At 37.4% G+C, this 24,205-nt stretch overlaps 1 protein-coding gene across 1 annotated transcript; it reads right to left on the reverse strand.

The window, feature by feature from the left end:
- Positions 1–6,220: 6,220 nt before the first annotated feature.
- LOC127878040 (uncharacterized) lies at positions 6,221–16,749 on the reverse strand. The gene is made up of 10 exons (XM_052424433.1): positions 16,509–16,749; positions 14,648–14,870; positions 13,525–13,811; positions 12,724–12,861; positions 12,106–12,207; positions 11,020–11,240; positions 10,490–10,735; positions 9,413–10,357; positions 8,900–9,161; positions 6,221–7,502 (listed from the first exon to the last, which is right to left on the reverse strand). Exons 1-10 carry the CDS (start codon positions 16,668–16,670, stop codon positions 6,933–6,935), a joined length of 3,156 nt encoding a protein of 1,051 aa, XP_052280393.1. The 5' UTR covers positions 16,671–16,749; the 3' UTR covers positions 6,221–6,932.
- Between the last annotated feature and the right edge of the window lie 7,456 nt (positions 16,750–24,205).

Genomic DNA, 24,205 nt, shown 5'->3' on the forward strand with positions numbered 1-24,205 from the left:
CAACTTTTATGCCCCCGAAGGATGGCATATAGTGATCGCACTGTCCGTCTGTCTGTCCGTCCGTTTGTCTGTCCGTCACACTTTGCGTCTAGATTTCGAAAAATGCTCATACCTTCTATGTCCCTTTAGATATAACCTTCATATTTGGTATGCATGTGTATATGGACAACGCTTTTCCATACACACAAAGAATTGACCCCTGTGACCTTGACCTTGAACTTAGGGTCCGCGTTTAGGTTTTGAAATCTGCGTTTAGGTTTCAAAAATGCTCATTCCTTCTATCAAAACGTTTATAGGCGGCATATGTCATCATATTGTGACAGCTCTTGTTTAAATTTACTTTCCTAACTTTGTGGTAAAAATATGCTTCAGGGACCCAATGATAAAAAAAAAATTACTTTCTTCAATATTGTTTATTTGTCTCTGATAGAAATGTTTATCTGTTCTAGACGACATGCATTGTTTTCTCGTCTATTGATTCTTATTTATACATGTGAAGTTAATAAAAACATTGAGTTTCAGATGCTTACTTTTATTAACTGACCCAAAACATGGTATTTATTGACCACTACTATCAAGATTACTACAAAAATATATGTGGCTATTCCAGCCAATATTCTGACATTTAATTGATTCACAATTACAGTAAAAAGCATATTTTCTTGCAAATATCCGTCCATCTGTGTATATTATTTCACCATTGGTTGTATTTTAACATTAACTGACCAAGCTCGACTAGCTATCACATCTCCTGGTGTTGTCTGTCTTTGGTATAAATTTGGATTGCACACGAAACAACTGGGGTCAAAACACAGTCAAGAGGTCATATCTGTTTGTGCTCTAGAATGTCGATTGGAGTATAGCCATGCAATTGATATGATGTGATCAGGTTTCATTTGTATATGAGCCATCTTGAATCAAAATGTACATAATATTATAAAGAGCTTGAAGGAGCTCCTGTCCATGTATTATACCAGTTTTCCTCGGATGAGCGATCTAGGGCCATCTTATTTTTTAGCTATGGTCCTGAAATTTGGCCAATTTGTACTTCATGATATAGCTAGCCATAATCTGATAGAATTTAAGTTGATGTAGCAAAGTTAGTCAGGTGAGCGATTCAGGGCCATCATGGCCCTCTTGTTACACTAGTCAACCTGTCATAAATGTTTTACTATTGTACCCTCTCTAAACAAAGAACGTATTGGCATCATGGAATTTACAACTCACCATTTGTCATAGGATCTTTTTGAATACCACCTGTGGATTTGAATTGTGTTATTTGTAATACAAAGGCACTTTTGGATTATTAAGTTTATTATTTGATAAATGAACAAACAACTGCATTTTTTTATTCAGCACTGAACAAAAAGTTAAAATAACAATATATATATATATATATATATATATATATATATATATATATATATATATATATATATATATATATATATATATATATATATATATATATAATATGTGAACAGAATACCAAGTGTAAATTCTTAATATGTAATCGTCTTTACTTGCTGTAATACTGACAAGTGATTTACATTAGCTTTATTTCAAAAGTTGAAGATTTAAATGGCACACAATCGGTACATGTATATGTGTGGTAATCTAAGTCATTCGGAACATAGAAGGACTTATGCACATAAGGGAACAGTGATCTAGTGGTATGATGCTGGTCTATGAATCTCAAGGTTCCTGGTTTGCATCCCGCTCAGAGCACTGAATTTATCCGAGTAAATTAAATTATCATACGCTTGCTCCCCCTCTCCACTCACATGTATAAATATATAAATGCATATGTAAACGGACTACCTATATTCTAGTGATTTTGGGATTACTGTGAAAGTAGGCCGAAGATATACAATTCAATATTACAGACTTTAAAACTAAATATCTATAAATAACATGTTTATTAATAGATCTTTCATACGTCCTCTTCTTGCAAAAATATAGATAAAATAAATTCGCTTAAGCACATCTTCTGTAGACGTAACCCAGCCAAAAAAATCGACCACCATGACCACCATGGGGATCGAACCCATGGACGCCCGGTTCCAAGTCAGGCAGACACTCTACCGCGTCGTTATTAAAGCTAGCTCATATAGCAAGGCAGAATAAGTTCTCTTTATACCGAACCCTGCTATTTACACCACTTCCAATTGAGAGATTCTTTCATGAATTTCCCCATGGCACGACATCTGAGGGACGTCTAACACACATATAGGTTTTTTACGTTGGGCGCCAATGTAACCCAGCCAGAAAAATCCCCGACCACCATAGGGATCGAACCCGGGACCTCCCGGTTCCAAATCAGGCAAACACACTACCGCGTCGCTATTAAAGGGCCTGTTTTCAAGTTTGTCAGTAAATGCTTTATATTGATAAATGTTTACATTGGAAATAAAAAGCTCCAGTAAAAAAATCAAGAATAAAAGAAAAGAAAAAGAAAAAAAGGTAACCCTCAGCAGGACTCGAACCACTGACCCCCGGAGTCCTGCAGTAAAAGTCTACCACTTAGGCCACTCGGCCATTCTTCCGGATACAATGCCAGACGTATTTTATACTTTATATAACTTATCCTCGTAGTTTCACAAAATATAACAACAACAACAGAACTCTCCAAATTATTAATTCGTTTCGCGTTGCAACGCTTTATAATTTTCGGGTTTTTAAATCGTCAAAAGATGCATATAATGGATATTTAAGAGCATGGTAAATGTTCATTATAACTGTTTCGTCACAAAGATCATAACTAAAACGAAAATTTGCGATTCTGAAACAACTTTTTTCAATGTGTCAATTTACCCAAACGTTAAAAGGCCCTTTTCAAGCTAGCTTATATAGCAAGGCAGTTTATGTTCTCCTTATACCGAACCCTGCTACATAGACAAAGCTCCTGTGTTGTTACGTTATGTGTAATGTTTTGCATGTGCAACCAAAAAGTGTTCATCTTAAAGGTATGTTCAAAGTGTACCCTTTTGATTAAATCGGGGTTAAACTGGGGTTTAAATACTTAATATAAGTTGTATCAGTAACATGCTTTTCATGTTTCAATTCACATTTTGGACATAACTTGAGTGAGTGATATAGAGCCATCTTGGTCCGCTTTATTTTTAGTTTGCATTATCTACTGTCTCTTTGGTTTATTTGGTATTATCACTTACTTCAGATACTAGTAGACTACTAATCATGTATAATATAATATGGAATTGTAATTTAAAAGTTTTGGACATGTGTTTGTTATAATTGATACGTAATTTGAAATAACAATATCATGTTTGGGTCGAAGAAGTAAAAAAGGTAAATTTGGCATTTTCTTATTTTATGCACTCAAATGAAACGTGATTGGGTTTTCTTGTTACTCGTGAAGATCTATACTAATTTATAAAAAAATCCCAATGTAAGTCGAATTTACTCAGAGTGATGGCCACTATTTTTATAATTGGCATTGAGGCTTTACAATTTTATAAAATGATTGTTCCTTGTAAAAATGAAAGGCACACACTTTCCTCCCAGTCCATCTATTTCAGTTGTGTGCTGAGTATCTTCCATCCAGTCCACCAAGTAAAGCCTTCTTATTCTGCCAAGCTTGAGTAGGACACCAGCTCCAGTAGCAGTGAGCACTGAGTCAAACTTGAAGGTCCCAAGCCCTTGTAAAAGCAGAGGGGGAGAGCACAGCAAAAAGAGAGCTGTGGAAATTAGGCGTATATTTATTATACATTTGCCTTACTGCCCATCAGATTTCAATATAAGGCAATGACATGATGAACATATTTAATATAAACAATTATAATTAGTGGTCAGTTATGCGTTTTGTTAGCCTCCTCATAATTCTCTTGACCGGTCTTGCCGTTTGGTGGAAATGAGGGACAACGACACAGAGATCATCCGCCAGTCAGGTCTGCTGTGAGCTGCTGAGAGTAACTCATCTATGGGTAGGGATGTTTAATCTTTCACACTGTCCATCCAGCTTATCTTTTGAGGACCACTACGGCGACCTCCCTCTAGTGTGTTCTGGTCTCACACAGAGAGTCGTGCCTGGTGACCTGTCAAAAACCGAGCCAGCTTTCGTAGTTTGACGATCGCCAGTGGGGCTCTTATGGGCCAAAAATAGCTGCTGTCAGGTTTTGGACTTAATCCTTGCTCTTGTGCTCTATGTAGGAGATGCAAAGCAGTATTTGTGTTCAAATGCCTGTATCCTGCGTATCCTGTGTCAGGCCTGAGCCTGTACTTGGTTGGGAAGATGATTTAGCTGCTTGTCCGCAACCTGCTTAGTCCGGCCAACGCTGCAGTCGCTATTGCAATTCTTATTCGGACCTAATCGGTACATAAACCATCCATGGACATGGATGCTCCCAAGTACTTGAAGCTGGTAACTTCTATTCACTTCTTAAAGCTTCTATGGGATTTCTGAACTGGTGTTGTTTGTGCTGTTCACCATATTTTCGACTTCATCTGACCCTATCTCGTATACTCATGCTCTTTCAAAGAGTCTGTTGGTCAGTTCGTGGAGTTCACTTCTGGTGTCACCCATTAGATCAATGTCATAAGCGAATCTCAAGTTGCAGATGGGTCTGCCAAAATGGAGACGTGTTGTGGTCTTTGAAGGTCTCCTGTATTATCTTATCAAGGAAACATTAAACAGGACGGAGGAGATCAGACATCTCCAACTGATATCCCGCAAAGGTCACCCTTCTGTCCGTGATTTCAATCATCCCTTCGTGCATGTTGAAACCTCTCGGAACATGCCGTAGAAAATCATGCCACACGCGGACAAAAGCTTTTTTAAGGTCAGTTAAGTTGTGGAAGAGCTCACGTTGGGTTTGCATGTCTTTCTTAACGATGACTCTTCAGTTGAAGGTCTGTTCCACTGTGCTCCGACCAGCTTCGAATCAAGTCTGCTCTTCTGCCAGCATTTTTTCTGCATAACATTTTATTCGTTTTGTCTGATTGGTCCTTATATTGCGGTAAAGCTTGCCCAGGTTTAGGTTGCCCTTTTCTGTAAGGGGGTGACCAATGACTGGTTCAACTTATTGAGCCACTTCTTTTCCTTTCAGATTTCGGGGGGCATGGTTCCGTCATTGCTGCAGTTTTTGCTTCTCCTCCTTGATCGATCAGCCTGGAAGGAACGTTGTCCCCTCCCAAAGATTTATTGTTTATTGATATATCTTGTTAAACCGGAGACTTAAAACTTTCACAGAAATTGACAAAAAATGAAAAAACAGGATATTTTACAAGAAAAAATCTTTTACAGCCATGCCTGTTACAACAGTCTTTAGTAAGTGCTCTTATGTGTTCCTCTCACATTGCATAACATATTGTGCGTTATGTGATAAGAATGGCCCATGTGTCGGCACGGTTCTGTACTGCTGTGTATCTGACAATGTGAACTCGTAATGAAACATGAATGAACAGTTCAAGCTTCTTTAATATGTTATGTTATCTTATGTTATGATGTTATTTGAAATATGCGCATACATGTTCGAGAAAGTATTGAGTGCGAGTCATTAAATGAAATACAATCTGTCCGTAAATGTCATGGTGCTTATTCATATAAGTGTATATATGAATGAAATAATAATTCGTAGTATCGTGCTGCTAAAGCTATTTCAACAAATCTTCCGAATAATTGTAAAAGAAATAATCTTACACCGTAACTATTCGCCACACATTGATTTTCGTATAGCTGGTCAGTAGACCGATTGAAAAATTCAAGTTTGTAACGAATAATTATGCCTACTATAAAAAAGACTGAATTACCGGATGCATGAATACATAAATATCCAATGTAATAAACGCATACATCTTGAGTGTGTTTGGCACTCAAAATAAACCCAGCTTTGACACAAAGAGGTATAAATTACATTCTACACTTAACCGACACTTGGCATTTTCTTTAAAACGTTAATGCAGTAAATCTGTATTGATAGCGTTGACTTCGTCAAGGGAGAATAATAAGGATTAGCGCTCAGTGTGATCAACTATATTACCCATTGTTTGTATTGTGTTTTTCGGGATACTCCAGGGAAAACAGCCGACACACAGCGGATAAAAGACAAGAAATGCAATAAAAGATGAAGATATGTTATCAAAATCTGAATTAAATTGTTTCTGTTTTTTTATTCCAAACAAGTAGAAACACGTTGATTTGTATTTGTTGTTTGTGTTTTTCTACATTTTCTACATTAACTTGTATTTTATGTTTTATGTATAAATTTACATTAAAATCACAAACATATTTCGACCATTTGCACACAAATGTGGGTTTACTAAAAAAAATCATTTTGTCCCGATTTTAAGAAAATAGCTTGCACATGTTAAATGAAATCGAAATTTACAATAAGTTCTTAATTGGTCATATTAACAGTACACAAATGCACATATATCGCGTAAGGTAATTTACGCATTTTCATTTGGAATACCCCGGTCCCGATTGGACTTCTATTTCATCAAATCTTTAAATAGAAACATATGCCAAAATTCATTTTATACTTTCAATGGCGAACGTTGTTTTATGAAATTTTAAAGCACCATTATCGTCAATGTTTCACAAAATTTGCTTTAAATAATGGTTGTCATGGTTATAATGGATTATCGGGTAATATATAGCGACTGAAATAGTCCTAACTGTGATGGAATAAATGGAGTCAGGTCGATACGGATGTACTAAATATAACCCATAATAATCATACTTTCGCTAATTGTTGCTGATAAACAGGATCCATCTCCTGCAAGTGACTCACAAATGACCCCCTCTCCCCTGGTAGTATAACATACAAATCGGAAAATGGGCCACGCACATTTCTTTTTTTCCTACATCAGAGATCGGCGAATTAACGCGTTAACAAAATAGGCATTGTTTAACACATACGAAAATGTATGACGTTAAAAGGTTTTAAAGTTAACCACCAGTTAATGTGCGTTCACAAATGTTCGCATTGGTAATCCTTGCTGGGTTTGGATGCGATAGTGACCAGCGGATAGTCGACAACTCCATGCCAGTCTTTCAGCCAGCTCATTGCACTTAAGTTCTTCCACATATTCAGACAGTTCGACATCGTCGTCCACCAAGTACCCGGCAACAGAGGTTCAACATTATCATTGAAGAAATCAGCTCTCTTTGGTGCCATGCTCCGCAGTTTATCGGACAGCTGCTCGGTGAGGTTCTGTATGTTCGACCCGGTCTCCTGATCCTGGTTGTTCTTTACCTCTATGGTTCCACATTCTCCAGCGAACTCTTCACCTCTCCACATCTCCCACATAATAATCCCAACACTGTACATGTCTTCTCTAGTCCCGTAGCTGGCACTGGAAACAAGACTGAACTCACCAACGTCTGCGTCACAACGCGATATGCATTTGCCGTCAAGAAGATTAGGCGCGAGATGAACGTATTTTATAACGTTGAGTTTCCCGTCATTACTTTGAAGACGAATATGAACAGGTCGAACAAGGCAAATATTATTAAGTTTGATTTCACCTCGCATGTCCACCTAAAATAAATGTATCAAGTTTATATACCACACGTATTTGAAATATTTATAAAACACCACTAAGTAGTTTGTCTTTTATATGGTTTCTTCTTTTATTCTGTTAAATCCATTATATGAAGATTTGGTTCATACAACTAATAGTTATTACATTCTAAACTGAAAAATCAAAAACTTGAAATTAGTGTTTCAAACTATCAAATTTATATTCCAAAATAGATATACAATTATTCTAATAGCAAATAGAAATATGGGTAATGCTTCCGAAAAGTGCATACTGGTGCGGTAATGAAATACAAATAAGAAAGTTGCTAACGGAATTAATTGTTCCGTATGTCACTTGATGCAACAGCGAGTAAGATGACATTAAGGAAGTCATTAATTGTTTGCTTTTCAGGTAACGTGATACAAGTGCTATTAACTGTTGATAGAGGAAACAATTGGATAATATAATGTCAATTGTCGCTAACGTAGATACTTAATTAAGTAATAATTGGCTTCCACGAAAGTTTCGTGTTTCTAAAAATGTCATTTGATGCTTTGTAATAACATTTGTTACCACAAAATCGACTTGTTGCTTATTAATTTGTTGTTATGGTAAGCTAATTCTAATAACCCATGTTTCACATATATATAGTCAATTGGTATTATGAAAGTCATTGATTCCAAAGAAAATATACGGATATTAGGGAAAGTCACTTGTTTCTAAGAAAGTCACTGGTTGTCGTTTATTGTCCATCACTTTAGAACGTTGACAGGCATGTTATGTAGTTCTTATTGTAAGACGTTAATGTCTTTGATTTACATTTGGAAACTTGGTATGGACCAAAAAGTTGCAATGCAAACCAATGCAAGAGAACACTGAAAACAGCCCTTAATGTGATCTTCCCTTGTGATGAATAACCTTTTAAAATTCAATAAGTATTAAAGGTTTCAACGGGAATTCTTGTCCATTTCGGGTACCGTTGAGAAAGTGTTCGAGAAATTGACGCTTATTAAAATGTAACGTTTCATGCGGAGATGATAGAAAGCGAGTTATGACATATGAACGTGAATTTGACCGAACCAATAATCAATTAAGCCAAACACATTCGGAATATAAATATTGCTTAAGTTCTGTTTGCCCGCGGTTTTCATAGCCTCGTTCTGTGAATACAAGGCTTAATGCATAAGCGTAAAGTGTCGTCCCAGATTCACATGTCCAGTCAGCACAGGCTAATCAGGGGCAACGCTTTTATGGAATGTTCGCTTTAAGAGAAGACTCTTCTAAACGCAAATCCAGTCCAGGCGGAAAGTGTCGTCCCTGATCAGCTTGTGCGGACAGCGCGGACCAATCTGGGACGACACTGCACGCATATGCACTAAGCAAAGTCTTTACAGAGTGCGGCGTATTAACTCACAGCCACAGAGTCCAGTGAGAGGTCAAAGTGCACGCACAGCTCCTTCCGAGAGTGCAGGTATTCCAGCCCGCGGACGACAGCACGGATCAGGGACAGACTGTGGTTGTGTAGGTTGCGGATGAAATCTGGATCGCCTCTTCGCGATCTCAAATGTTCGCGTAAACTGTATTTCAGTGGCTCGAATACTTGATACACTCGGCATTCTTTTGGACCAGGTATCCAAAACCCTTTCAGTTGAGCAAAATTAATTAGGTCCCCGTCACTGAAATAAAACGACATTGATAGTATGAAATCGCCATCGAGTGTGCATGTCTAAAACGCTATGTTAAAACACTGCTTATCATTCCTCTGAATGTAAATGTGTAAATTGGCTCCATAATGAAACTAAAGGAAGACCAACATAATTCCACAAGCGAGACCAATTAGCACTACCATTGTATTAAAAACGGACGCATTACATATAGTCACTATTAGAACCTAAGCTGTTAAAGAAAGATGTACATCAAAATTTACCAGTAGGCTGCTAATATTTTTTTGTATCTCCTTATTTCACAGGGCTCGACTTTTTGCGTCGGTCGTCTTATACAAACTGTCCTTCTGTGACCTGTAACCGATTCTGCCATGGTACCTGTCTTTATGTCCGCAAACAGTCCAGAGCAAATACACGTTTCTTCCACTGATATGGCATTTGGATCCAGCACATTGCGGGAAGGAAAGTACAACATACAAAAATGTTCCACCATGTATGTTATGATCTGAAACTCCGCCGATATCGGCTCACAAAGCTTCAGCACGTTTTCAACGGTCTTTGTCTCTTCTGGAAGAAGATTGACGAAGTTTTTGTCGACCTCGATCTGTGCTTTCATCCGCTGCTGCTGAGTATTTAGCAGATCGTACAAAATCTGCATGTCGGTCTGTACTATTTCGTGCACACCGAGTTTTTCTGTGATGTTGGTAAACACTTTCGCCGCGTACAATTCTGCTACACTTGTAAGTGCTTCGGTGTTCCCCCTCGCCTTTTCGAACTCCTTTTCCATTCCATATACGTGGAAGGTATGTTGCAAGCGCCTTATACCCACGTAGGGCAAACGACCAACAACAGTGACAAACACGAACGGTAACAGCGGGGCATATAGAACTAACCTGTCGAATTTTTTATGGAAAATATTCTTAACAAACTGGGGAAGTATATCTGTGCCTTCCTCATCAAGCGAAATATTTTCACCCAATTTCACTGGCTTTCCAGCTAAACCACGTTTTAAATTATCCAATTCCGCTTGAAACCTTGGAAAGGATCTGTTTATGTCACCTTTAATTTTTTCTAAGACCGCCTCCGTTATTTTTCCAGTAGCTTCCCATTGTGCAATCGTTTCCCTCAAGTGTTCGTAAACTTTGATCCGAACTTCTACTGCCGCCTTCTCCCATGTATTCTCTTTTGGCAATTCCGTTACTGAAAACCTAAAGATAAAATAAAGGTTGATAAAACGCCAAAATGTCACACGCTCGAACAGTACTTACTGCTGTAGATTTACTTAGTTTTTATCCAAACATGCATCACAAATACTTAAAAATATATACACCAAAATCTACCTGCAGACATGCTCTTTTATCTTTGTATCAAGTAAATGAATACGCAGTTCTTTGGACACATCTTCAACGGCTTTGTCTAACATTGTTATCTGATCCTCAAAAAACGTCTCCATATTTGTCAGCAGTTCGTTCAACCGAACATTTGCTTCTTCTGTCTTTCGCTTTCGCTCCTCGGCATTCAGTCTACAGTAGCGAAGATGTGTGCTAATGATACTCTCGCCACCTTCCAGATACTTCTGTAAGAACCTGTAATACACGGAGACTTAACTCGCATACAAGCAACGTCTAATGTATCCCTTAGCCACAGTACAGTTTACTACCTGTGGATAAAAGCATTATCGTGTAGTTTTTTTCGTACGAAAGAACCGCTTAATACAGTTTCAAATAACAAGATATGTTTAAATGTCTCGTCAAGGGTTTGAAGATCAGAAGCGAGCACCAAGTCCAATTAATCATTGTATACACTTTATAATATTGTAATGCTCGCTACATAAATTTCATTTATATATATACATACAAGTATCGCCTACCGCATTGCTTTGTACGTGCTCATGACTTGAGAGGCGGGAATCAGCTCCTTGAGCCTGTCGAACACGCGGCTGAACTTGGGACTAACGCAGCCCCGGTCCTGAATAAGCTGCGCCTCCCGAGTAGAGAATGGTATAACCTGGCTCTCCTGGCACCCCTTCCAGAGCTCCTGGATCTTCCGGGTCGTGTCCGTCAGTACCTCGTGCTTGTCCCGTTGTTGAACCTGTGCAGTGTAGAGAATAATGAGCCTCGTTCTGGGAAAATTGGGCTTAATGCACGTGGTTAAAGTGTCGTCCAAGATTAGCCTGTGCAGTCCGCACATGCTAATGAGAGACAACACGTATCGCCAAGACTTGATTTTCGTTTAAAAGAGACTTCATATAAATGAAAAATTCCATAAAAGCGGAAAGCGTCGTCGCTGATAAGCCTGTGAGGACTGCAGAGGCTAATATGGGATGACACTTTACGCACATGCATCAAGCCCAGTTTTCCCAGAACGAAGCTGTTATATTTCTGCGCACGATTAGCTCACTGACTGAAAGTTATCACAATATCGGACGGAAGTGTTTTGAAATTGAATTGCCGATACAGCAGTGTGATGTATAGATAATTGCGCCTGAACTAATACATACCTTTTTGTATTGTAAGAGCAAGAATATATCTATCCCTAGGCAAGAAAAAGATATCAGATTTTTTTATTTCAGCGGAATTCGAACCTGAGACCTTTAGGAGTAAAGCTAACGCTCGGCCACAATACCATCCAATCTGTACAATTTGACCATTTTAAACACTGTGTATATAGTACACGTGTACACGTGTTTTGCAAATTATAGCTGAAAAGCGTTACATACGATTTATTATTTAATTGATTTTGATTGATGATCAACCATCGTAGTTTATGCATTAGTGTTAGTCGGAAGTGTTAGTTCGCTTGCTCCAATACAACGAAAATTTAAAAAAATATATATATATATTTCATGTTTAAAGTGTCATTTTTCAATCTGTGTACAAGTGCATTTAGGTAACGAAAATATAAAACATAAACCATCCGCTGTAAAACACGTGTATCACAAGAGTGATGTAGTCACCTCGTCCCACTTGTTGCAGATGAAGAGTGTCGTCTCTACCCCAGGCATTTCCTCCATCGTATCGAGAACTTTGCGGCATATATGGCTGATCAGGGCCTTCATCTGCAATTGAGTTTCTGAAATTCATCTGAATTTTCTTGGAAAACTGGGCTTAATGCACATGTTTGCACAGGCTAATCGGGACGACACTTTTCGCTTTATTTATTTTTCGGATAAAGGAAATCTGTTAATATCGACCAAAAAAGTTAAGGCGGAAATGGTCGTTTGTGATAAGCTCATGCGGACTGCACTTGCTCTTCTGGGACGACAGTTTACGCAGATGCGTTTAGCCTCTTTTGTAACTTATTATATACGATCAGTTAGAAATAAATCGATTTTGTAAGGTTGTGTGTCGATTTCTGAAGTTATGTTGTGTCACACTAACACAACAGCAGCACATTTATTGCCAAAAAATGACAGTCAACGTTTAACCATCACATAACCAACTGAAACGTAACCGTAGCTTAATTGCTCAATCCAAACACTGCACGGTTGAATCATTACAAAACGGGACACTTGTTGAACTATATTTGCTCAACCATTTTACACAAGAAATATAAGTCATTACGTGAAACCTACCCGTTCCTGCACCCCGCCGGCGTTTGTGATGTCGATGACGTAGATGAACGCTGCCGCTGTACAAACATAGTCCAGAACCATCGCGTTCATCTCCTCGGACTCCCCCACCCCGGGGCTGTCCACGATCACTACACCGCTCTGGTGAGAACACAACCGCATTATTACAGACGTAATCCGTTTGAATATCGATGGTAATATTAACATCAGACGTTCACTGCCAGATATTCGTGAAATGCAAAGTAGCTTTTATAACCACTACAGACAGCTGTTAGTTTATTCGCTCCGTTAGAAAAGGCTTAAACCTCATCGACAATTAGCATGCTCCTATAAAACAAGCAGTGCGAGATGAGTGAGACATTGTGAATAATTGTAATTCTAAGAGGAAATACCATATAATTCTCCTTTCAAACACGGTCTCATTGTGCAAGTGCCATTAAAATATCAATTTCATTGGAGTTATTGCTTGAGGAATTTCACGTCTTACTAGTATTTGGGGACAAAAATACTTTTACGGGCTTTGGAAAACTGAGGTCTCCGCAGTAGAATTTGGGTGCTGAGCCTTCCCGTCACAGTAATGATCGCCAATTGCGAGCGCCAATGACATCGCCGCCTGAGCTTCGAAAGCTCTCTCTTATGATAGCAACGTTTTTTAAATATGATATGCTCTCTTCTAAGAAATAATAATATAATACGTCAATTGAATTAACCGTTTAATACAAATGTTCAACGGCCGTAACGACACACGCTAATACAATCAACTCAACCGACGCGTAATAAAATCAAAATGTAAACTAGACATACTTTGAGAATTTCGAAAGGACCAAATATCTGTATCTTCTTATAGCCTTTCGGATCCTCAATCTTTTTCTCCAGATCTTTCTTTAAAGTATCCTTTGCCACTCCGTCCTCACTAGACGCTTCGATCTGCTCGAACGTACCGTCTGCCGCGTGGAATACCGCCCTGTAGTGACCCGTGCTGCAGTAGTGCAGCTCACATATAGTGTGTGTGTTACTGAGCAAACTGCAGGGCAGGAAGTGGTCACCTAGCAACAAGTTGATGAATGTTGTTTTCCCAGCCCCAGTCTCGCCTGATATAAATAAAATAAGTTTTTTTCTTGTTATCACGTATAAGTGTATTAAGCAAAATGGTAATATCTGACTACTAATTACTAAACAAATGAGATACTCTGATTTACAATTTGAATGATAACTCGAGTTTAACAAGGCAGTTTGTTCCCAAAATATTAGACAAGATAAGCTTGTAATTTTCTGGATAACTCTACGGGCAGAAATGTATGAACCGCTTTGTATTTAATAGTTTTAGTTAAATAAAAAATGGTTTGAGCTATTTTACATCAGATATTCAACATCCATATGATGCTTCATAAAACAGTCAAAATAAAAATATAAGGGAATCGAATTTTATGTCTATTTGTTAGAATATATTGAACATTGTGAAGAAGTTAATTAAGCCCATGGCTCATTAATGGCTTAACACGTTGAGGACGATCTAAATTGCAAATGTTCTGCACATACATGCAGCTTAATAAAAAAAACAATCCATTGAACATTAGCATTCGATTATCGCTAGGCTCAAGTAAGCCTGAAAGCTAGCACGATAAAATGAGTCGCGTTCTGAAAAAAACTGGGCATAATGCATGTGCGTAAAGTGTCGTCCCAGATTAGCCTGTGCAGTCCGCACAGGCTTATCAGGGACGACACTTTCCGCCTAAACTTGATTTTCAGTACTTAAGGAGGGACTTCCTTGAAACTAAAAATACTATAAGAGCGGAAAGTGTCGTCCCTGATAAGCCTGTGCGGACTGCACACGCTAATCTGGGACGACACTTTACGCACATGCATAAAGCCCCGTTTTCTCAGAACACGACTCAAATAGAGGTTTTTTTCTGAGAACCATCAGTACCTAAGACCAAAATCCGGGCGACGTTGTTGAGCAGATTGTCTCGTTCCTTCGACAGGTCCGCATAGGTGTCGGGGAAGTGTTTGAAGATATCAGCAATGGCGCTGTTATCCGCTGAGCTCAGTTGCAGAGTATGGGTGAAGTCCATCGCCTTGCTGTAAATGTCTGCAAGGGCCTCCATGCGAGGCTGTTCATAGCGCTTTGCGGCATCCAAGAACGATTCAGTCTGCAAAGGGGGCGTTTTGTTTCATGTCTTGTATCCAAGATCTATCAATGTTTATTGATAGATCTTCGCATTAAATTGAACCTCAGTCAAAGTGTTGCGATAATGCTATTCTGCTAAGTTTTAATACCACTTGTTTATTTAATAGCATTGAAACCGAACAATATTTCATTTCATTGTATTATTGCTAAATTTAATTTTATTGCGATTATATGGGTTTATTAATTTTTCGTTTTTGTTTATAAATAAAATGTCAATATTAGATGCGGTGCTACATTTTGGACAAATAATAATGGCTTCTTTACAATATTTATTACTAAACAAGTACGTGATTAATAAATGGTATCAGGACATCATCATTGTTGGAAAAAAATACAACAAATATTATGCTCATGTGACGATGAGCTGTACATGCTTAAGTCGAAAATAAACTTTCTGTTTTGTTCTATGTAATATGTAGGTACGAACAATGGTGTAATCACACCAATGATAAAGGCAACACTGACGTCATACTGATCAAATTCGCTTAGTTATTAATTCAGCAAAACACACACCCTTCATTAAAATAAATAAGACCGTTTACATCCGCTTATGGAGTGGACGGTGTATGGCTCCAATACGTGGATACACTTCTCTTCAAATATTAAAACAATTCATCAACGTTTTTTTAATCTCAAAGAAACTGCTACGATTATCGACGGATTTTGACGGAATAAGCATGCAGGCCATGTTAAACCTATCGTATACCATGGGCTTATTATCACGAACAATCGAACATACTAAAGTCAATATTCTTACTCAACTTCGAGCTTTTTTTTCAATTGTTGATATGAATTTGTATATCATGCTCAATTTTGTATTCACAAAAGCTCATTTTGAGTCCGACTCAACCCTAAGTTTTAGGAGGAATACAAAATGTTGTTGTTTCTTTCGTTCAAATTTGGGTCCAGTAGGGGGACCCATTCCCAAAGGGAAAAAGGTATATATTTTCCCAAATGGGACCCAAAAATTCCCAATTAAAGGTTTCCAAAGAATTTTTTAATAAGCTTAAACATGTAAAATTATCTCCAAATCTAGCTGTTGCATAGTGTATCTAGATACAGACTATAGATAGCTGCATGCTTGAATAACCTTACTATTACATTGTACAGTGAGCTGATAAGCCAGTCTCACTTGAGCCACCAACGTAGTAACATCATTAAAGAGTATAGCGCACATTTGTGTTTGTTATTACAAAGACTATTCACATGAGTTAATGAACAACTACGTATAACATCAAATATGAAACACTAGCTATATAAATTGAACCTTAGAAAATATACTATAGATATCACTTTTATTTTAAAGTATTTGTAAGCATAAAATTAACAACTTTAATTGCGCAATTATATGCGAAAGTATGCGATAATTCCCAAGCCAAAGAGACCTGGCCCCAGTCACAAAAATGGTGAAAAAACACACTGGGATGTGAGTACATTCTTATAGCTGAGATTTGAGAGTGTTCGTGAGCTGACTGGTATTCAGCCAAGAGATTACTCAAATATCATCTTCCGAGTTTAGTTAGAAAAAAAAACGAGAATTTTCATGATAACTGATCCCGTTGCGCTTATAATTTATAACACTGAAAGCGAAAGTACTGACCTGTTTTCGTGATTTTCCTTTACAGTGAAGTTGATACTTTAATTCCAACTTTAATCTCGCCACATCTTGAGGCTTTATTTCCTGATAAGCCACTTTTTGGTTCCGACATGCTGTGATTGCCATTTTCATGTTACTTATTCGATCGATTTCGTCTTCATCCATTGTGTCTTCCCTTAATCCCGCTATTTCTCACTGCTATGAAGCTAGATATCCACTGTAAAGCAAGTAGTGTAAAACCCACTTTCAGATAAATCGCCATAGTTTATCAGATACATGACATGTATTGACCTCAGCAATCAGCTGATGCCGCAAGTATACGAGGTTTAATTGAACTCACTGTGATGATAAACGTTGAAATCGACTCAACAGGAAGTAAAAATAAAACTTTATTAATGGACTTGATTACAGTGTGCGTTTTTTAACTATCATAAAATTAATGTACTAAAACAAACAAAAAACCCTGATATTTGGAATAGTTTAAAATAATTATAATTGCACGAAAAATGATGTTAAAAACGTGCATTTTCCAGGGAAATCAACGAACGGATTTTAAATATACACTTCTTTAAGGGGCCTTTTCACAGATTTTGGCATGAATTGAAGTTTGTCATTAAAAACTTTATATTGATAAATATAAACATTAGATCTAAAAAGCTCCAGTAAAAAATCAAAAATAAAATTTAAAAAAACACCAAAAGTTACCCTCAACATGGCTCAAACTACTCACCACTGACTGGAGTAAAAAAATCGACAATTTAAACCAGTCGGCCATCCTTGCACATGCAATAAGTGTGTGTATGTCAGAGTTTATTTACAGGTCATCGCTGAGTCTTCACGACTACCTTATGTGCTGACCAGGGCCCGTATTCACCAAACAATTCTTAGACGTAAGTCTAAGAATAAAGAAAATTCTTTATTTAGAATATTCAAGAATTTCTTTAATTTTGAGTCAAACTCTACAGTAAACATCTCAATTTATATTATTCTTCATATAGAACATTTTGTATTTATATAAGCAATCCTCGTAGTTTCACAAAATAAAACGACAACAATAGAACTCTCCAAATTATTCAATCGTTTCGCGTTGGAACAATTTCTAATTTTCTGGGTTGTAACATAACGCACACAAAACGCACATTTGGGGCATTGTTGGATTTATATAATGATCGAAATTTGTACCACATTTCATACAATCTTAAATAGGCAGCCATCTGGATCAACAAATCATTAGCCTCGGGTTATAATTACCGGACACGAATATTTGCTTACCGTATGTACCAATCTTCGGTCATTTCCGTATGTATTCGTTAGGTGTCCGTTGCATACGTATATTTAGGTTGCAGACACGTGACTTAACAAACGGCCAATCAGAATTGTACATGTAGACACGTGACGTTACACAGCCAATCAGAATTGTACACATAACAATTATCAAAGCTTTCGTTGTTTATATCAATATTTATGGAGAGTCTTACTTAAACGGCCGAACATACAAGTCGCATTATTGCTGGCTTTCGCGGGATGGGCCCGTTGCGGGCTTCGCATGTATCTTGTATTTGACAAACATTTTGGAAACGTTGTGTTGTGTTAATAAGCAGAAATAAAACGCAAAGAAATCAGAAATGAACTTTGTTGGTTACTGTGTATTATCAACGAACAATACGCAATTACGCTACAGGGTTTTAAATCGTCAAAAGATGCATATAATGACTATTTTAGAGCATGATAAATGTTCAGTATTACTGTTTGCTTCATAAATATTATAACTAAAACGAAAATTTGCGAATCTGAAACATTTTTTTATTTAGTCAATTTACCAAAACGTGAAAAGGCCCCTTTAAAAAGGAATAATAATTTGTTTGTTTAAGTATATATAATACATTTGGAATCATTTTTAAAGAAAATTGTCACTTTGCAAAACTGTGAACAAGTCCCTATTAACGCAAGATCGAGTTCAGATTTGAGACCCGGTGTGGCCCAGCAAGCAAAATATAATCCTGCAAATATACATATACATTTTAATTGGATCTACCGTATGTGGCATATTACTTATAAATATACAGATCGATAGCAAAACTTCATAATTTATTTAACAAAAACATTTCAGGCACACGGTGATTGAGGCAGAAATTTTGACTAGCTTTTTTACCATGACATATTTATTCCGTCCCTCACCGTCTTGAGCTCATTGTCTCGCAGCTTCTTGAACTCCCATGTCTTTCGTATTGGATGCGAAACCCATATAAGACCAACATGGGTTGTTCTTATAGGGCCTAAATAATGTGCTTGCTGAGATAATGGTAATGCTCTTTTTTCTTCTATTCACCCTTAGCTGGATAAAAATGAAGGTTCTTATGGTTGGTTATTATCATTCCTAGCAGGGTTTATCATCAGAAGCGTTTTATCTGAAGATTAGGGGCCGAATTATGGTCCTTCGAAAATTTTGACATAACATACCATTTAACTTATTTTTCGTAGCCATTAACTTGAACTCGAAAAACTGATCAACCGTAAACATAACTGTATGGGCTTACTTGAGCTTGTTGACATGCGTACATGGGTATTTGTGCGTCTTAACCCATTAATGCCTAGAGCGTCTAGAAAAAAGGCTTTGGCAAACAGCATAAACCCAGATGAGACGCCGCATGATGCGGCGTCTCATCAGGGTCTGCGCTGTTTGCTTAAAGAAATTTCTGTAAAAAATATTCTAAATATAGAAATAAATACTAGACATCCCTAATTTTGGAAATAAACTGATCCAATTTAGAAGGATGGGAGAGTCCACTAGGCATAAATGGGTTAAAGTGTGGAGGTGAGTCCTTTACATACGCAGGTTGGATCGTTTCTTACTCTATGTCTGGTGTGTTTGTATTTACATGTGAACATTAGGGATTGAAGCTTTATGACTTTCGTATCTTTATCATTGTATATGACCAGAGATCAAACATGGGGCAAACAAGTTGTTTTCACTTTTATGTCCAAACAAGATAAATGAGGTAGGTCGACCAAAAATGTGTTCTTAAAATTGTGTTTGTTGCAAGAGCTATAATACACGTTATGTAACCTTAAGTGTTAACAAAAATCCGTACTTTTTAAAACCATGAAATTAATATATTAATAAACAATACTGAGTGCTGTAATATTTGGAATAGTTTTAAATATTAGTTATAACAAGGGAAAAATTTGCCTGACTTGGGGATCGAACCCTGGACGTCTAGAACAAAAGCAGCGAGCACTTTTCAATTTTCACGATTTCTATTTTTTTATTATCAATAAACGAGCATATTTGGAACACGTGTCTCAGTCAAGAGTGTTAATTTGATTGTTTGAAAGTAATGCACACACTCTTCTTTTTTAATCTATGACATTTTGTTTAATTTTCATTTTTCTTAACTGTGTTTTAGTCATTTTAATCAGAATGTCTCATCACAGTAATCTTCTAAATCTCAACCATATTTCCTATACGTTATTTGTAATACTTCATTCAGCTCAACCATATTTCCTATACGTTATTTGTAATACTTCATTCAGCTCAACCATATTTCCTATACGTTATTTGTAATACTTCATTCAGCTCAACCATATTTCCTATACGTTATTTGTAATACTTCATTCAGCTCAACCATATTTCCTATACGTTATTTGTAATACTTCATTCAGCTCAACCATATTTCCTATACGTTATTTGTAATACTTCATTCAGCTCAACCATATTTCCTATACGTTATTTGTAATACTTCATTCAGCTCAACCATATTTCCTATACGTTATTTGTAATACTTCATTCAGCTCAACCATATTTCCTATACGTTATTTGTAATACTTCATTCAGCTCAACCATATTTCCTATACGTTATTTGTAATACTTCATTCAGCTCAACCATATTTCCTATACGTTATTTGTAATACTTCATTCAGCTCAACCATATTTCCTATACGTTATTTGTAATACTTCATTCAGCTCAACCATATTTCCTATACGTTATTTGTAATACTTCATTCAGCTCAACCATATTTCCTATACGTTATTTGTAATACTTCATTCAGCGAATGCTATTATTTGCAGCACCTCTGATCGAAAACTCAACACTGAATATCAACAAAGGTTTAGGGTAAGTACTTACAGAGGTCGATAAGGTCCGTGGAAACTCACAACTTTGTTTCCCGTCTCATGGTCTCTTGATTTATACATTCACGATATTACGATGCATGCGATTCGGTCATTATGGAAAGTATTGTTGCTTGTTTGTATGCAACTATATGAGAATAGTTGTTCTCGTGAAGTTGCATAGGCTTATGGCCTCTGTGTGTTTATATGGATAAGCCAGTGGCGTGTTTTTTTTTCACAAAATAAGACTCAGGCCCGTAGCCAGGGTTTTGAAAAGGGGGGGGGTGCGAATTTTCCCATCAACGAGTGTTATTGAGCAATGAGCAACGAAGTGGCGAAGGAGGTAGGTGCGGGAGAGGCTGGCCCCCTCCTGCAATCGGGGGATTTAGAGGTCCTCCCCTAGAACATTTTGAAAATGTAACTAAAAATCATGCATTCTGGTGACCATACTCAGTTACTGACAAAAAAAATGTTGGGTGCGAAACCTGGCTACGGGTATGTAAAGTTGACGCGTGATATCTCTGCATAACTGCTTACTAACCTTACGTAAGTCAGTGAATATACAACGTGTCTTTAAGGTCATAGCTTAAAAATGGTAACCCTTGAAAACAAATCACAAGAAGATGTAGTTCTTTTTTGTACGGTAAAAACACCTCAAACACGTGACCATTGTGTTTATCGTTAGATATTTATAGGAAGGCGTCAAAACGATGACAATGACGCGACAGTACAATGGTGATAACAATAAATCAAAATGACGATAACGCGTCTCCATGTCAGTAACATGATGATAACGCAGCAGCACGACCGTAACAGCACGATATAATAACGCATTATAAGCAGAGTACAATCGTAGTATCGTGTCTTCGTCACCTACTGTCGCGTTGTCATCATCGCAACGTCGCGTTATCGTCATCGTATTGTCGTTTTGTCGCGTTCTCGTCATCGTACCGTTGCGTTATCGCCATCATACTGTCGAGGACCAAAATTTTAATTAAACTCAATTCAATGACGATAAACCTTACAGGATTTCGTTGAGAAAGTCGACCCTGCATTATGTCAGATCAAAAAGTCGTTTCAACGCAGTAATTGGTGCGACAATCATACTGCGTAACAAGAATTATGTGTCGGTCCATAGCTTATGTTATAATGTTTGTATATCATACCGACAATAAATAAATATTGATTTTATTTTATTTAGAATGTCGATGCCTCGGACGACTCCGAGGTGTGAACAGGTTGTATATAGACCTGAGATCTTTGTGGCACACAAGTCTTCCGTAGTTTGTGACCTATACGCTCTATACACTCACCTAATACATACAACGTTTGGTATACCTGTCTTAAAACACCGGTACACTTTTTATGCATGAGTAGACATGAATAACAAAGTTAACATATCACAGGCAAATATGTGTAAAAACATAACGGCCTGCGAACTAATCATATACAAGTTGTTGATGGAGTTAACAAATCTAGTGATATGAATGAAGAAGAGTGTACACTGCTTTATTCGTAAATATCTAAATTAGTGGCAATTACTTTTCAAGTCATACCTCTACTTTACAAACTCATAAATTCAGGTTTACGTAGGTGGCTAAATAACAAACATCTGTGGCATGCAAACAATTTCATAAATATTAGCAAAAAAGATCGGGTTTCCACTGGTTTTAGTAGGTCGGGTATCACATGCGGAGATATTCGGGTACACAAGGAATACTTGATTAAGATACAATCAGCATTGGAATACTTGCACCGCTGCCATGGCTACAGCATCAGCATCAACTTCTGAGCCTCAACAACAGCCACAGCTGGCGCCTCCGAAGCATCCACGCATGCCCGCAGTGATGAACTGGGAGGAAAGTGTCAACTACTTTGTGAGTAAGGGCAATATCTCCCGAGTCGCCATCTATGACCAGGGCGGAAAACCGCTGGCGGGAACACCGGACCTGCAGTTCCAGGACGGAGACGTGCGTTCCATTTATAACTGTGTTAAACTTCCGCTTAACGTCTTTCATAAGTACAGGTTCGGTTTGTTTCTCGGCGCCGAGAGATTCATCTGTTTCAAAGTGGACAGCCTGACCATGATAGGTGTGTCACGTGACAGCCTCTACGTGGCGCATCTCTGTGACAACGTCATGATCCTGGCGTTCGTCGCCCTGCAGGGGCCGGAAACCCGTGTCAGCTGCCTCGGGGAGGTATGGACTTTCGCGCAGGAGCTAAAATCCCACATGGAGGTGTCGCAGTTTGTGCAATAATCATTGAGATCGTGTTGGACAAATAGTGAGCCGAAAAATATAAAGACAAGCGATTAATGTTTTCTTTGTTTGTTTAAAGGGATCTTTTCACGCTTTGGTAAATTGACAAAATTGAAAAAAGTTGTTTCAGATTCGCAAATTTTCGTTTTATTTATGATATTTGTGAGGAAACAGTAATACTGAACATTTACCATGGTCTAATATAGCCATTATATGCATCTTTTGACGATTTTAAAACCTAAAAATTATAAAGCGTTGCAACGCGAAACGATTGAATAATTTGGAGAGTTCTGTTTTTGTCGTTAAATTTTGTTAAACTACGAAGATTGCTTATATAATGTATAAAATACTTCAAATATATGTACTCGGCGGAATAGCTCAGTAGGCTAGAGCGTTTTTACTTCAGGACTCTGACAGGACTCCAGGGGTCACTGGTTCGAAACCTGGTCCGGGCAATGTTCTTTTCCTTTTTTTTAATTTTATTCTTGATTTTTTACTGGAGCTTTTACGATCCAATGTTTACATTTATCGATATAAAGCATTTAATGAATAAGTTAAAAAATGCCAAAATCTGTGAAAAGGCCCCTTTAAAGGTTCAACAATTTCGATACAACCAATTGGAAACTTAATAAGTAGATAGTACACGTGCACCAAATACTAATATATACTTTCACTTTTGTATATAAGTACCAACATTTAGTTCATCTACTATATAGTTATATAATTTAAACATAGTAAATGTAATATTAATATAACTTAAATTATCAATCTTGAAGTATTTTTTTTGGCAAAAAAACGAACATAGTTATTTCCGTATTTTTGTAAAAACGACGTGATTGTTCCCAATTCATAGGGACCCGGGCCCATTTTCAAACAGTAAAAAAACACTGACTAGAATAAGAACTTTAGAAAATAATAGGTAAATATTATTGTTTAAAATGTTGAGTGCTCCATAACAGTTGAAAACCATTTCCAGCATTCGCGTCAACCAATGTTTTGATTCTGCATCAGATGCTAATACCAGATGCAACCACGCAGGGCCCGTGCGCTTTGTGGGGTTTGTTAAACAGATCAATTAATGAGGTCCATACCAATGGTATAGTTGAGCTAACGAAACTGAACGAATAAGTGCTAAACTCAATATTCAATCCAAGGTTTAAACAAGAGCACCGCCTTGCGGGTGCAGACCGCTCATCTATTTTCTTTTTAAAGGTGAAGGGACTATCATTTTCAATCACAAAGGAGGGAGGGGTGGATAGAAGAGGGGTGCATTGTGTGGGGGTGTGGACATTTATTACATTATCTTCCAAAAATGCGAAAAAAAGGAAAAA

The sequence above is a fragment of the Dreissena polymorpha genome, chromosome 4 (genome assembly GCF_020536995.1).
Source record: "Dreissena polymorpha isolate Duluth1 chromosome 4, UMN_Dpol_1.0, whole genome shotgun sequence".
In the NCBI taxonomy this organism is placed as follows: domain Eukaryota; kingdom Metazoa; phylum Mollusca; class Bivalvia; order Myida; family Dreissenidae; genus Dreissena; species Dreissena polymorpha.

Coding starts and splice junctions, on each gene's coding strand:
- LOC127878040 (XM_052424433.1), bottom strand. CDS start 16,670: ATGGATGAAGACGAAATCGATCGAATAAGTAACATGAAAATGGCAATC. Junction 12,208..12,723: donor CCGGCGGGGTGCAGGAACGG/GTAGGTTTCACG, acceptor ACTCAATTGCAG/ATGAAGGCCCTGATCAGCCA. Junction 11,241..12,105: donor TCTGCAACAAGTGGGACGAG/GTGACTACATCA, acceptor TACACTGCACAG/GTTCAACAACGGGACAAGCA.